Source organism: Podarcis muralis, chromosome Z (assembly GCF_964188315.1).
Source record: "Podarcis muralis chromosome Z, rPodMur119.hap1.1, whole genome shotgun sequence".
In the NCBI taxonomy this organism is placed as follows: Eukaryota; Metazoa; Chordata; class Lepidosauria; order Squamata; family Lacertidae; genus Podarcis; species Podarcis muralis.
The window spans coordinates 3,920,578-3,934,561 of NC_135673.1; the positions used below are offsets into that span (position 1 = coordinate 3,920,578).

At 47.3% G+C, this 13,984-nt stretch overlaps 1 protein-coding gene across 4 annotated transcripts in view; it reads left to right on the plus strand.

Annotated features, from left to right (window-relative positions):
• The window catches only part of SLC27A4 (solute carrier family 27 member 4), a 43,322-nt gene that overhangs the window by 18,394 nt on the left and 10,944 nt on the right, over nucleotides 1-13,984 (plus strand). For all 4 annotated transcript variants that reach the window (XM_028715269.2, XM_028715267.2, XM_077922640.1 and 1 more), the window contains 8 exons: nucleotides 633-702; nucleotides 1,467-1,558; nucleotides 2,134-2,243; nucleotides 3,068-3,277; nucleotides 3,419-3,545; nucleotides 7,937-8,074; nucleotides 9,358-9,522; nucleotides 11,765-11,911. In XM_028715269.2, coding sequence (XP_028571102.2) covers nucleotides 633-702; nucleotides 1,467-1,558; nucleotides 2,134-2,243; nucleotides 3,068-3,277; nucleotides 3,419-3,545; nucleotides 7,937-8,074; nucleotides 9,358-9,522; nucleotides 11,765-11,911 — 1,059 coding nt within the window. The remainder of the gene's footprint in view (nucleotides 1-632; nucleotides 703-1,466; nucleotides 1,559-2,133; nucleotides 2,244-3,067; nucleotides 3,278-3,418; nucleotides 3,546-7,936; nucleotides 8,075-9,357; nucleotides 9,523-11,764; nucleotides 11,912-13,984) is intronic.

The following is a 13,984-nucleotide window of genomic DNA, read 5'->3' on the forward strand; positions in this document are numbered from 1 at the left end:
CCAGACGGGAGGGGTATAAATAATAAATTGTTGTTGTTGTTGTTGTTGTTATTGTTATTGGGGTTGGTGAAGCAGGTTTCATCTCTATCACTTCCAGGCAGGTCTGGGGGAGGTAGTACTGAGTTGGATGGACAAAATGTTTTGCAAATTTATAAACTGCTTCACAGCAGTTTATTTCATGAATGACTGTGTCACAACTCAGGGAAAGACTTCTTAAACAGAAGCATCTTCAGTAGGCAGGCACCTAAAGATCATAACATTGAGTGCCTGTCTAATTTTGGCTGGCAATTAGGCTCTTTAAAAACAGGGCTGGGGAACCTGCAGCCTGCGAATTTCATGTGGGTGGTGAGGAGAAGCAAATGGGGGGAAAGAGGGTGGCAGAAATACAGTAAAGGGGTGCTCTGCCCACCTTATGGCTGGCCTGCCCACCACTGGCACCAGTCCTACCCACAGCTGGCCTGTGGCCCCTGGCAGACCATCCCCAAGGGAATGTGGCCTCTGTCAGGAAAAAGGGTTCCCTGCCACAGAATAAAGCCAGGTGCTGGCACTGAAGTTCTGCTTTTTCACGGGACACCAATGCCACTAGATAGCAAAGGTAACCCTGAAGTTTTCAACATCATTTTGCCTTGCAGATAGATTGTTCTACATCTACACTTCAGGCACAACGGGGCTGCCCAAAGCTGCAATCATTGTCCATTGCAGGTGAGCAACATCATAAGGGATCGCTCTGTGTGGTGGGGGTGAGGAGACTCCCAGGCAATTCTGTTTTGTGTTACTCCTTGAAAAAAACAGGACTAAGTTTATTATAAACCCAAATCCAAAACAGCAGGTTGAAAGCATAGAAGCCCCATACTGTGCATATTTACTCCGAAGTAAGCTTAGGGTACAGGGACGCGGGTGGCGCTGTGGGTAAAACCTCAGCGCCTAGGACTTGCTGATCGCATGGTCGGCGGTTCGAATCCCCGCGGCAGGGTGAGCTCCCGTCGTTCGGTCCCGGCTCCTGCCCACCTAGCAGTTTGAAAGCACCCCCGGGTGCAAGTAGATAAATAGGTACCGCTTTATAGCGGGAAGGTAAACGGCGTTTCCGTGTGCTGCTCTGGTGCCGGTTCGCCGGAGCAGCTTCGTCACGCTGGCCACGTGACCCGGAAGTGTCTGCGGACAGCGCTGGCTCCCGGCCTCTAGAGTGAGATGAGCGCACAACCCTAGAGTCTGTCAAGACTGGCCCGTACGGGCAGGGGGTACCTTTACCTTTACCTTTAAGCTTAGGGTGCACAGGGCAGGCTGTGTGGTACCCATACCTCACGGTCCTACGCCCCCCAAAACTCCTGAAACCTGAGGCAATTCAAAGTAGCTATCCTATTTCCTCTTCTCCAGGCTAAACATACTCAACTCCCTTAGCTGTTCCTCATAAGGCTTGGTTTCCAGACAAATACTGATCTCTCTCTCTCTCTGGTCTCCCAATCCAGGTATTTCCGGATGGCAGCCCTGGTTTTCAACGGCTTCCGCATGCGACAGGACGATGTGGTCTATGACTGCCTCCCCTTATACCATGCAGCAGGTAACACCATCACCTTTAACCTTTCGGTCTTTTCCAGACTTACCTTTGATCCATCTGCTTCACTTTTATGATGGCTATATTGTTGGTGAACCATGAACAAAACGTCCAACTGAAATGAAGGGAATTTATAGAAAGACAGGATGCTGCATTACGCCGAGTCAAACTGTTGGTCCATCAAGAGCAGCAACAGCAGCATTTCAGACAAGAGCCTTTGCCGGCCCCACCCAAAGGTGCTAGGACTTGATCTTGGGACCTTCTGCATTCAGAATCTGTGTCCTACCCACCATTCTGTACACTTGTTATTATTTAGAGGAAGGAAGTTCCAGGGTTCTGGAGGGACCCACTGAACATGATTCTCTACGTGCCATGCCCAGGTGATTTCTCCCACCCAGGCACTGACTTGGCAAGCTGGATTCTTCCCTTCCCAGGATCATGCCCTGGGGTCTTGTGGAGATTGGGTCTGAGCCAAACCGAGAACAGCAAAGTCTTGCTTCTCATAAGCTGGCCAGTCACCATTTTTAGTTCCAGATTTCCTGCTGGCTAAAATGGGTTTCCCTCTCACTCTTCCCTTCTAGGTAACATTGTTGGGGTTGGCCAATGCGTCCTGCATGGGATGACGGTCGTGATCAGGAAGAAATTCTCAGCTTCTAACTTCTGGGAAGACTGTGTGAAATACAACTGTACGGTGAGGCAGGGCTGAGACCATGGCTGTGCGGGTGGGGCAAAGAGGAGATCCATAGTATAGTAGAGTTGGAAGGGACACCCAAAGCTCCTACCCCCTTGCAATGCAGGTTTCACAACTAAAGAATGCCTGGAAGATGGTCTTCCAACCTCCTCCTCCTCCTCCTCATCATCATCATAAACATCATAAAAATGCATGTGTGTGTATTTTTATATAACAAACAACAAAACACCAGACAAAGCAACAAATTCCTCCCAAAGGCAAACACATAGCAGCACATTTCCAAAGCATCTTAAGAGTCAGGGGATTGGCTCAGTAGCTGGAACACCAAGAACCTGTAAGGTGGATGTCGAGTTGGAGATTTTTTCATCTCATGCAGACAAAGAATGCCAAGGCTGGAAGGTGGCAGCACGAGAACAGGGCCCTTTCTATGGTGGCTTCCTATTTGTGGAACACTCTCCCCAAGAGGCTCTCCAGGCACCTTCGTTACATATCTATAGGCTCCAGATGAAAACATTGCTCTTAAGCTAGGCTCTCTGCTGATTAAATGATCTATGGGCTTTTAAGGGGTTGCCTTCTCTAAGCCTTATTTCGAGAGCCGAATGCATTCCATTTAACACCCTATGCCTAAAAAGGTGGGAGAGACATGAACTAAAACGTTAACTCTTTGAGAGGAGGGACAGGGTACAGATTTGTCAGGGGCCCACGTGAGAATCAAGGCTATCATTTCAAAGGTAGAAGACTGCATAGCTGCCACGTGTAGGTCACCTCATGCCATTCATCTCATTTTGTCCCTGACTACTTCTTTCTTCTGCTGCTGCCATCAGATCGTACAGTACATTGGGGAGATATGTCGGTACCTGTTGAACCAGCCATCTCAAGAGGTGGAGAGGAAACATCGGGTCCGGATGGCTTTGGGCAATGGCCTGCGGGCTTCCATCTGGAAGGAGTTCACTGAGCGCTTTGGCATCCCCCAGATAGCCGAGTTTTACGGAGCCACCGAGTGCAACTGCAGTGTGGGCAACTTTGACAACAAGGTAAGGGCTGCCTTCTTGCTGAAGGCGTTGCTTCGTGTTTGCCCAGAGTGCCTGAGCCCTGGCTTTTGGCCCTGGGCCCCAGACCTCCTGCCCTTCATCCCTTTGCTTCCGTGGTGACCTCCAAAATTTTCTCCTCTGCAGCTGGGGGCTTGTGGCTTCAATAGCAGGATCCTTCCCAACATTTACCCCATCAACCTAGTCCGAGTGAATGAGGAAACTATGGAGCTGATCCGGGGACCTGACGGGCTCTGTATACGGTGCAAACCAGGTGAGGCTGGATGGGTGGAAAGCAGCTGGGTAATCCTTGAATGAGAATAGGAGGGAGAGAACAGCAGGGCTGGGGCACTGTGTTCCTGACTTCCATGTTGTAGTGTAGTGTTCCCAAAGCAAGGAAGCATTGGACTCTGGTTAATAGAATACACACAAGGCTTGACCAGCAAGACTCTGGGAGGAGGTGCCAGTAATAATCCTCTCCACCCTTCGACCCAGGTCGTTTTATTTACAAAAGAACTTTTTACACAGTGTTCGTAAGAACCAATCAGATTTCCTCTGAGCTTTTCAAAAAACCCCATGTGGGACAAAGTCAGATCAGAAGAAATTCTTTTGACAACAAAGAAACTATTTCCTACTTGAGCATGCATACGTAATTCAGAGTAAATAAAATAGTAAGCCAGGAGGAATGCTTTTAGCAAAACCCCGGAGGTCATAAACAGGAATATTATTATGGCTGGGGAGGGTGGGGTATAAATAAAATTTATTATTATTATTATTGTTAATTATTATTATTAATTGAAGACTAGTGTGGAAATGTAGAGAACTGAACTTCTCTGGAAAAAAATAGAAACTGAGAAAAGCCCATCTTTAGGTCACAGTAGACCAGGGGTCAGCAACCTTTTTCAGCTGTGGGCCAGTCCACTGTCCCTCAGACCATGTGGGGGGCCGGACTATATTTTTTTTGGGGGGGGGGAATGAAGGAATTCCTATGCCCCACAAATAACCTAGAGATGCATTTTAAATAAAAGGACACATTCTACTCATGTAAAAACACGGTGATTCCCGGACCATCCAGAGGCCGGATTAAGAAGGCAATTGGGCCACATCCGGCCCCTGGGCCTTAGGTTGCCTACCCTTGCAGTAGACCCTCCAAGTGTCCCTATTTTCCAGATCTGTCCTCCTCTGTCCATTGTCCTTTTTCTGGGCTGATGACCATGATCCTTAAGCTACAGCCAACTCAGGCTCTCCCCTAAGAGAGAGAGCACCTTGAATGACACTTCACTTAAAATTCCTGGGATTCAGGGGCCTGGTCCACACACAATTAAGCTAAGCCTAGGTTTAGCGTTGCAATATGAGTGACAGCGTGGCCACAAAGAGAAGACTGGAAGCTTCTGTTTCTATTTGAGATTAACCACAGTTTAGTGTTACAGTGGTACCTCTGGTTGTGAATGGGATCCGTTCCGGAGGCCCGTTCTCAACATGAGCAGAACGCAACCCGCTTCTGCCATCTGTGTGTGCCGCGATTTGCCACTTCTGCACATGCACGTGATGGCATTTTGCACGTCTGCGCATGCGCGAGCAACGAAACCCGGAAGTAACCCTTTCCGGTACTTCTGGGTTGCCGCAGGATGCAACCTGAAAACGCTCAACCTGAAGCAAACGTAACATGAGATATGACTGTATATCCACTAATCTTAGCAATGGCCTTCTGAAAAGCAGCCAGCTTCATAAATGTTACCGTCTTATACTTTTCTGTGTATAAGACAAAGATTATTTACTGTAAAATAAAGTTTAAAAACGGGGCTCGTCTTATACACGAATAGTGTGGGGGTGACAACGATGACTGATTGGTTGTATCTGCGAGCAGGAGCTTGTCAGCAGCGATTTTGTTGGTGATTGGTGGCTGCGTCAAGTGCTGCTTTGGATTGGCTGCTGCTGCGGAAATTGGGTGGGTGATTGGTTGCTGCGACAAGGATTATTTAGGATTGGCTTCAGCTTCAGCAAGCGGGCATGCGATTGCTGCCTGCTGTTTGTGAGCAGGCAGGCGCAAAAGCTCAACGACTTTGGGCAATCTCCCCTGTTTTCTTAAATTTGTGTCCCCAAAAATAGGAGGCATCTTATACACAGAGGCGTGTTATACACAGGAAAATACGGTACAGTCATACTTCATGTTACGTTTGCTTCATGTTACGTTCCTTCAGGTTACACCCTGCAGCGACCCGGAAGTACCGGAAAGGGTTACTTCCGGGTTTCGCCACTCGCGCATGCGCAGAAGCGCTAAATCATGCCACGCACCTGCGCAGATACAGCGCTTCTGGTTGCACTCTTTTCATGTTATAAACAGGCCTCTGGAACGGATCCCGTTCTCAACCAGAGGTACCACTGTATATAGACATACAATTTAGTCTGAAGTTTGTCGCTGTGGGTTAAACCACAGAGCCTAGGACTTGCCGATCAGAAGGTTGGTGGTTTGAATCCCCGCGATGGGGTGAGCTTCCGTTGTTCGGTCCCTGCTCCTGCTAACCTAGCAGTTCGAAAGCACGTCAAAGTGCAAGTAGATCAATAGGTACCGCTCCGGCGGGAAGGTAAATGGCGTTTCAGTGCGCTGCTCTGGTTCGCCAGAAGTGGCTTAGTCATGCTGGCCACATGACCCGGAAGCTGTATGCCGGCTCCCTTGGCAACCCCAGAGTCATCCGCGACTGGACCTAATGGTCAGGAGTCCCTTTACCTTTGTTCACCTTTACACTAGAGGGCACTCTAGCACCACACAGGAAGAGGGAAACCTGTTTTTCCCCTGCCACATTAGCTCTTGAGTGCCTTGTGGTTAGCCAGGCACTGATAAACTTTATAAATGAAGATCCTACAATCTAGGCACTAGATTCTTTCTGGGGAACAATGAGTGATTATCAGCAAAGGACTTTTATCCTTAAGCAGCTGAAACTTTAACAGCTTTAAGGCTGTTTTAATCCGTCATGATTTTATGTCTTAATTCTGAGTGAACATACAGAGGATTTTGCTGTTAGTTGAGTCATCCACTCATCAACTGATCTAATTCAAAGCTTGGAAATCCTTTTAAAGAAAGATGTTTCCAGCACTTCTGATGACTGTGTGTTTGCGTTTGTGTATGAGCACACATGCCCAGTACAGATCTTCGTGGCTCTAATCGAAATAATGTTCTGTAGCCAGATAGGTTGTCCCTCTCTTCCCAGCTCCCAATGTGGTGATGGAATCATTTTAATTTGGACCAAAGTATGAGGGAAAGGATCAAATACAGCCTCTTCCCCTTTCATAGAATCATAGAATTGTAGAGTTGGAAGGGAGAACAAGGGTCATCTAGTCCAACCCCCCCACCATGCAGTAATCTTTTTGCCCAATCTTAACCCTGAGATTAAGAGTCTCATGCTTTACTCACTGAGCTATGCCATGGTCTTTTATTTTTGCTGCATTTCCAGTTATGATTGCCTCCCTAATGCAATTTAGGGGGGGGGAGAGATGGATAAATAAATGGATATTAAAGCAGCACTATACTAACTTGTAAAGGGAGAGGTTAAACTGATAAGAGTTGATTCCTCTAGAGAGGATGTAGACCATAGAGAAGGAAATGGCTAGAGTAATCTGCATAAGTCAGGGGCCCCCAAACTAAGGTCTTCGGGCCAGATAAGGCCTGAGGGTCTCGTTCATCTGGCCCGCAGCAACCCCCGCCTCCCACTGCCACCGTCTGCTCTTACCAGCACTGCACTGCACAGCTGCCCACTTCCAGGTCGGAGGAGCAGCGGAAATAGCTGGTGCTCATGCACAAGCGTTATTTCCGGTGCACATCTGGGTCGGAGGAGGCCCGTGCACATGCGCACAAGCTATTTCCGGTGCTCCTCCAACCTGGAAGTGCGCCGGAAATAGCGTCTGTGTGCACGTATGGGCATGTGCTCCCCTGCCTTCCGGCCCGCCACGCAATTGGCACTGGAGACACCAGCCCGAGGCGTGGTAAGTTTGCTGACCCCTGGCATAAGTCATAGCCATCCCCCAAATCCACTGAACAGCAGTGCAATGGGTCATCAGTGTAGGGCCATAAGAAACCTGTACCTGGGGAAATTGCAGTTCATCAAGTTAAAAAGTAAAAGTGAGCTGTGTGAAGACAGAAGTTGTGCAGGGCAAATATGAGATGGAGATATTGTGCTCAGAGAGTTTTGCCAAGTGATGTTAATCCTTCACACATGAAAATTTCTGTTAATCTTTAAGGTGAAACAAGACACTTACAGTAGTTGTCCTTATTATAAATGGAAGGAAAGTCTATTTTTTCATGAGGCCACTACCAGTCGGGATCTGGGCAGTGCATGGATGTATGACTGACTGGGATCTATGGGATCCAGAATGGAAGAAATGTGGGATATGAGAGCTTATTTTGCCTACACTTGCAGCTTAATCATTTCTCCCTGTCATCTCGGTCCAGTGCTTTGGAGTGCAGCTGGAAGATACTGTGGAGCAAAAGAAGGCCAAGTGTCAGGAGGCTCCTGGCCTGTACGTCCAGGTGGAGAGCAATTCTCCTTTTAACTCAGGGAACACATGTGCCCTTTCCCATGACATTGCAGCTCTGCCAAATGCCTCTTCTGCCTCCTCTTGCATTGCTATTATGTGGTGGCCATGTAAGGTGTCCTTCTCTGCCCACAGGAGAGCCAGGCCAGCTGGTTGGGCGCATTGTCCAGAGCGATCCTTTGCAGCGCTTTGATGGCTACTTGAACAATGAGGCCAACAATAAGAAGGTTGCCCGTGATGTCTTCACCAAAGGCGACTGTGCCTATCTCACAGGTGAGGCCCTCCTTCTCCTATATATATCCTGCTGCCTCTGTGCAAAGCTGCCTTCTTCCAGGTAGCAAGACCATTTGCCTGCCTAATACCAACCAATCTGCCTGGACTTACTGGCAGTGACTTCCCAGGGATTCAGGCTGGGGTCTCTTGCAGCCTGCCTGGAGGTGCCAAGGATTGAATCTGGGACCTTCTGCATGCAAAGCAGATGATCTGCCACCAAGCCACATTCTTTTCTACATGGTGCTTAGGGAACAACTTGCACCTTAATATCAGCAAGACAAAGGAGATGGTGTTGGACTTTGGGAGGAATTGCCATTTTAAACCATTGACTTTCCCATTCAGCTGGCCATTGGGGACTCCATTAAGCCTTCCCAACTTGGTGCTTTCCATACATTTTATTTCTTTTAAAGAGCCTGTTGATACCTTATGGATGGTGTTCTTTAGGTTTTATAAGCAACAGCACTCACCTCTGAATATTGGAAATAGAAAGAGTGTTTTTAAAAATTACCTGGAAGTGATTTCCTTGTTCCAACAGTTCCATTGGCTACCAGTCTGCTTCTGGGCACCATTCAAAGTGCTGGTTATGACCTATAAAGCATTACACGGCTTAGGTCCAGGCTATCTGAAAGACTGTATTCACTCATACGAACCCGCCTGGTTTTTGAGATCTTCTTTTTTGAGAACTTCAAGAGAGGCCCTTCTCTCAGTCCTTCCACCCTCACAGGCATGCCTGGTGGGGACGAGGGAGAGGGCCTTCTCAGTGGTGACTGCTCCCAGACTCTGGAACTCCCTCCCTAGAGAAGCCAGACTGGCTCCCTCCTTGCTGTGCTTCTGCCGGCAAGTGAAGACCTTCCTGTTCCAACAGCCCTTTGGGAATTGATGGCTTTTGAGGAAAGGGCTGGTGCTATGTCGTTTTTATTGCTATTGTATGCGTTTCTAAGGCATCCTTTAATACAATTTTATTCTCATTAGGGTCTAGTTACATTTTAACTATTCTCTTTTCTATGTTTTTAGCTTGATCTATTTTATCTGTGTAAGCGTGCCTTGAGTCCTGAACTGGGGAAAAGCCAGGATATAAACAATTATTTCTTCTTCTTCTTCTTCTTCTTCTTCTTCTTCTTCTTCTTCTTCTTCTTCTTTGCTAGTTGCAAAGCGACTTACAGCAAATAATAACTGCTGGGTGCTGTAGTGATAAAGGCGCAGGTGGCGAAGGACCACACTTTCATTTTACTGTGAGTTCTTTCTCTCTCTCCCAAACCCCACCCCGCAATGGCTCCCTTTAGGTGATGTTCTGATCATGGACGAGTTGGGCTACATGTTCTTCCGAGACCGCACAGGAGACACTTTCCGCTGGAAGGGCGAGAACGTCTCCACGACGGAGGTGGAGGGGATGCTCAGTCGCATCCTAAACATGACAGATGTCGTGGTTTACGGGGTGGAAGTTCCAGGTAATGGGTGGCAAGCGTTTCTGGGTTCTCCCCCAGTGTTGCCCTTCTCTTTTCCTGCAGGGCGGAAAGTTGATTACTGGTAATTCACTGGACTGTTTGAGGTAGATCAGCAAGAGTTTCTGACTCCGAACTGTTTAAAATAGCACCGAGTAAAAACTCCACACACTGGTCTTGGAGCTGTGAGGATCACAGTCCTGTTTGTTTCCAGGCCCAGTTATTCAATGTGGTGTTTTGTTTATCTTTACAGCTCCAACCCAGGCACAAGGAACATGCAGCCTTCCCAGATGCTGTTGGGCTCTCATCATCTCTGACCAGCATGGGCAATAGTCAAGGATGATGGGATTTGTAGTCTAACAACATCTGGAGAGCCAGAAGAGTTCCATCCCTCTGCCAAATATTCTGGGCCCAATATACTTCAGGGAATGCCTTCAACCTCATGAATTTCATGGCAATGTCTTTACCCTGGCAAGTGGTAAAATAATTTGTGGATGCATCAAACTCCTGCAGTCACTTGTCAGCTAGAAGATTTCATGCTGTGATATTTTGGCATGATGGAACAACACAGCTTAGGAAAAGGGGGAATGGCGGTGCGGTCCTTGCTCAAGTAGAGGTCTGTGGTCCCTACTTTTAAATTTATTTGGAAGTGCTGGTGCAAAGCTTTAAAGCCCTTCCTAGCCTATGAGCAGACTACCTCAGGGATCACCTCTTCTCCATTTGCTCTGGCTTATAGATCGGCTTCTGAGTCTTCTGCTCTACATCCCATCAACATTTGCGACACAATGGGCAGCTATGAGAGATGGAGCCTTTTCGCTGGTGGTGCTGTAGTTCAGCCCTTATGGTCCCTGGCCTAAAAAGGTCCTGATAGTCACTATGGACACATCCACACCATACATTTACAGCAGTATCATACCACTTTAAAGAGTTTTGGCTTTCCCCAAAGCTGGGGTGAAACTTTATTTCACCTAGGTCAAAGACCCAGCTTGGCATCCCCAAATGTGCATTGTGTGTGTGTGTGTGTGTGTGTGTGTGTGTGCGCACACACACACACACACACACACACACACAGAGGCTGGGAGGTCCAATGGTGCCCCTCTATAAGCTTCACCTGGGGCAAAAGCCCTGACTAGTCCCCACCCCAACACCATAGCTGCAAAATAGCATCCTGGGAACTCCTGAATGTTGTAAGGCAACCCCTATTCCCCTCTGTGGGGAATTTCTAGAGTACTGTTACCATTGATCCCTCTTCCCAGGGTGCTCTGGGAACTGTAGGAATGTGAAGGGGAATAAGGGTCTCTTAACAAACCATAGCTTCTAGGATTCTTTGGGAGAAGCCATGGCTGTTTAAACTGGTGTGATAGTGCTTTAATAAGATGGTGCAGGTAGTTGTTCAGAGTCATCTTCAAACAGTTGTGGAAAGAACCATTTTGAAGGAGTTGCTGCTATTTAGTGCCCAATATTGGAAGGTTGGCGGTTCTAACCCTGCTCCTGTTGTTCGGTCCCTGCCCACCTAGCAGTTTGAAAGCACGTCAAAGTGCAAGTAGATAAATAGGTACCGCTCCGGCGGTAAGGTAAACGGTGTTTCCGTGCGCTGGTTTGGTTCGCTAGAAGTGGCTTAGTCATGCTGGCCACGTGACCCGGAAGCTGTCTGCTGACAAACGCCGGCTCCCTCGGCCTATAGAGCAATCTTTTGATGTCTGATGCGTTACTGTATTTTAATATTTTGTTGGAAACTGCCCAGAGTGGCTGGAGAAGCCCAGCCAGATGACCGGGGTATAAATAATTTATTATTATTATTATTATTATTATTACTATTACAGTGGTACCCCGCAAGACGAATGCCTCGCAAGACGAAAAACTCGCTAGACGAAAAGGTTTTCCGTTTTTTGAGTCGTTCCGCAAGACGAATTTCCCTATGGGCTTGCTTCGCAAGACGAAACGTCTTGCGAGTTCTTGCGAGTTTGTTTCCTTTTTCTTAAAGCCGCTAAGCCGTTAATAGCCGCTAAGCCGCTAATAGCCGCTAAGCCGTTAATAGCCGCTAAGCCGTTAATAGCCGCTAAGCCGCTAATAGCCGCTAAGCCATTAATAGCCGCTAAGCCGCTAATAGCCGTGTTTTGCAAGATGAAAAAACCACAAGATGAAGAGACTCACTGAACGGATTAATTTCGTCTTGCGAGGCACCACTGTACTATTATCTCTATGAGAGCAGCTCTAGAAACCTCGGAGTGTGTTTTTTGTGTTCTAGGAACTGAAGGGAAGGCTGGGATGGCAGCAGTTGTGGATCCAGACCATTCCTGTGACTTGGAGAGCTTTGCTGAGGATATGAAGAAGGCGCTGCCTGCTTATGCCCGACCTGTTTTCCTGCGTCTGCTTTCGGAAGTGCACAAGACAAGTGAGTCTCCTTGACTGAGATACATAAGACGCTTTAATCTGATTGTGAAACATGGAGTTTTTCTTGGAATGTTTTTCAGAAGCCACATCAGGGTAAAATCAGTCTGTAAACAAATTGCACCTACAGAAAAGGAGAATCTTGTCTGCTCCACATGTGAGCTGTTAATACTTTTCTGGAATGTAGTTCAGCACAAATGCATTTATTTAATACAATTTCTAACAAATAAGCCACAATATGGCTTGCTTCAGCTGAACATGGGTCATGGTTTGAAGGAAGAAAATTGAACCTAGCAGTTCAAAAGCACATCAAAGTGCAAGTAGATCAATAGGTACCACTTTGGCAGGAAGGTAAACGGCGTTTCCGTGTGCTGCTCTGGTTCGCCAGAAGCGGCTTAGTCATGCTGGCCACATGACCCAGAAGCTGTACACCGGCTCCCTCAGCCAATAAAGTGAGATGAGCACCGCAACCCCAGAGTCAGGGGCCCCTTTACCTTTACTTTAAGAACATAAGGAGATTCTGCTGGGTCAGAACAAAGGTCCATGCAGTCCAGCATCCTGTTCTCACAGTGGCCACCCAAATGCCTCTGGGAAACCTGCAAGAAGGATCCGACCACAAGACCCCTTCCCCAACCCATGGCTTCCTCCATGTGCTGCATATTATATAGTTTCTCCATGCCTTTGCTTCTGCAAAGAAAACCTCCACCATCCTTTCCACTGCTGTTCTCAGTAAAATCCTATTTGCGTCTTGTTTACACTGTGTTTTAAAATAATCTATAAACATGTTCCAATCCTCGTTAAAGTCAGTCTCTTTTTTTATGTCTAATTTTACAAGTCAAACTAGCCAATTCTACATATTCTGTCCATTTCAACTGCCATTCTTCTTTAGTAAGATACTGCTTCTTCATGGCATTTTTGTGTATATAATATTTACGTGGCTGTTGTTGCATAAAGAAATAGATTTACCTGTTTTTTGGGGGACCCCTATTCCCATTATCCCTAATAAAAAGGCTTCCGGTCTTTTGGGGAGAGTTACCTTAAATATCTTTTTTTATCTCATTATAGATCATCTCCCAAAAGTCTTTAGCCATTTTACCCATCCACCACATGTGATAGAATGAACATTCTGCTTCTTTATATTTACAACAGATGTTTGGTGCAAATTTATACATCTTTGCCAACTTACTTGGTATCAGATACCAGCTGTGTATCATTTTCATAAACTTTTCCCTCAAAGTGTAACACGCTGTGGTTTTCAGCCCAGATTTCCACAACTTTCCCTATGGTTCTGATTCTATACTATGCCCCATATCCTCAGCCCAATGGATCATGGCAGATTTAACCCTTTCATCTTTGGCTTCCCATTCTAACAATATCTTAAAAAGGTAAAGGTACCCCTGCCCGTACGGGCCAGTCGTGTCCGACTCTAGGGTTGTGCGCTCATCTCACTTAAGAGGCCGGGAGCCAGCGCTGTCCGGAGACACTTCCGGGTCACGTGGCCAGCGTGACGAAGCTTCTCTGGCGAGCCGGCACCAGCGCAGCACACGGAAACGCCGTTTACCTTCCCGCTATAAAGCAGTACCTATTTATCTACTTGCACTTAGGGGTGCTTTCGAACTGCTAGGTGGGCAGGAGCTGGGACCAAAAGACGGGAGCTCACCCCGCCGCGGGGATTCGAACCGCCGACCATGCGATCGGCAAGTCCTAGGCACTGAGGTTTTACCCACAGCGCCACCCGCGTCCTTTTAACAATATCTTATCCATCCTTAAAATCAGTTTTTCTCTATTGCATCACAGAACAACTAATAAAGCGAAAGGATATGTGGACAGTCTGGTATAAATCCACCACTAATATTACACTAGTACAATGGTACCTTAGGTTAAGAATTTAATTCATTCTGGAGGTCCGTTCTTAACCTGAAACTGTTCTTAACCTGAGGTACCACTTTAGCTAATGGGGCCTCCCACTGCTGCCACGCTGCCTCATCCTGAGGTAAAGTTCTTAACCCGAGGTACTTTTTCTGGGTTAGTAGAGTCTGTAACCTGAATCGTCTGTAACCCGAGGTACCACTGTACT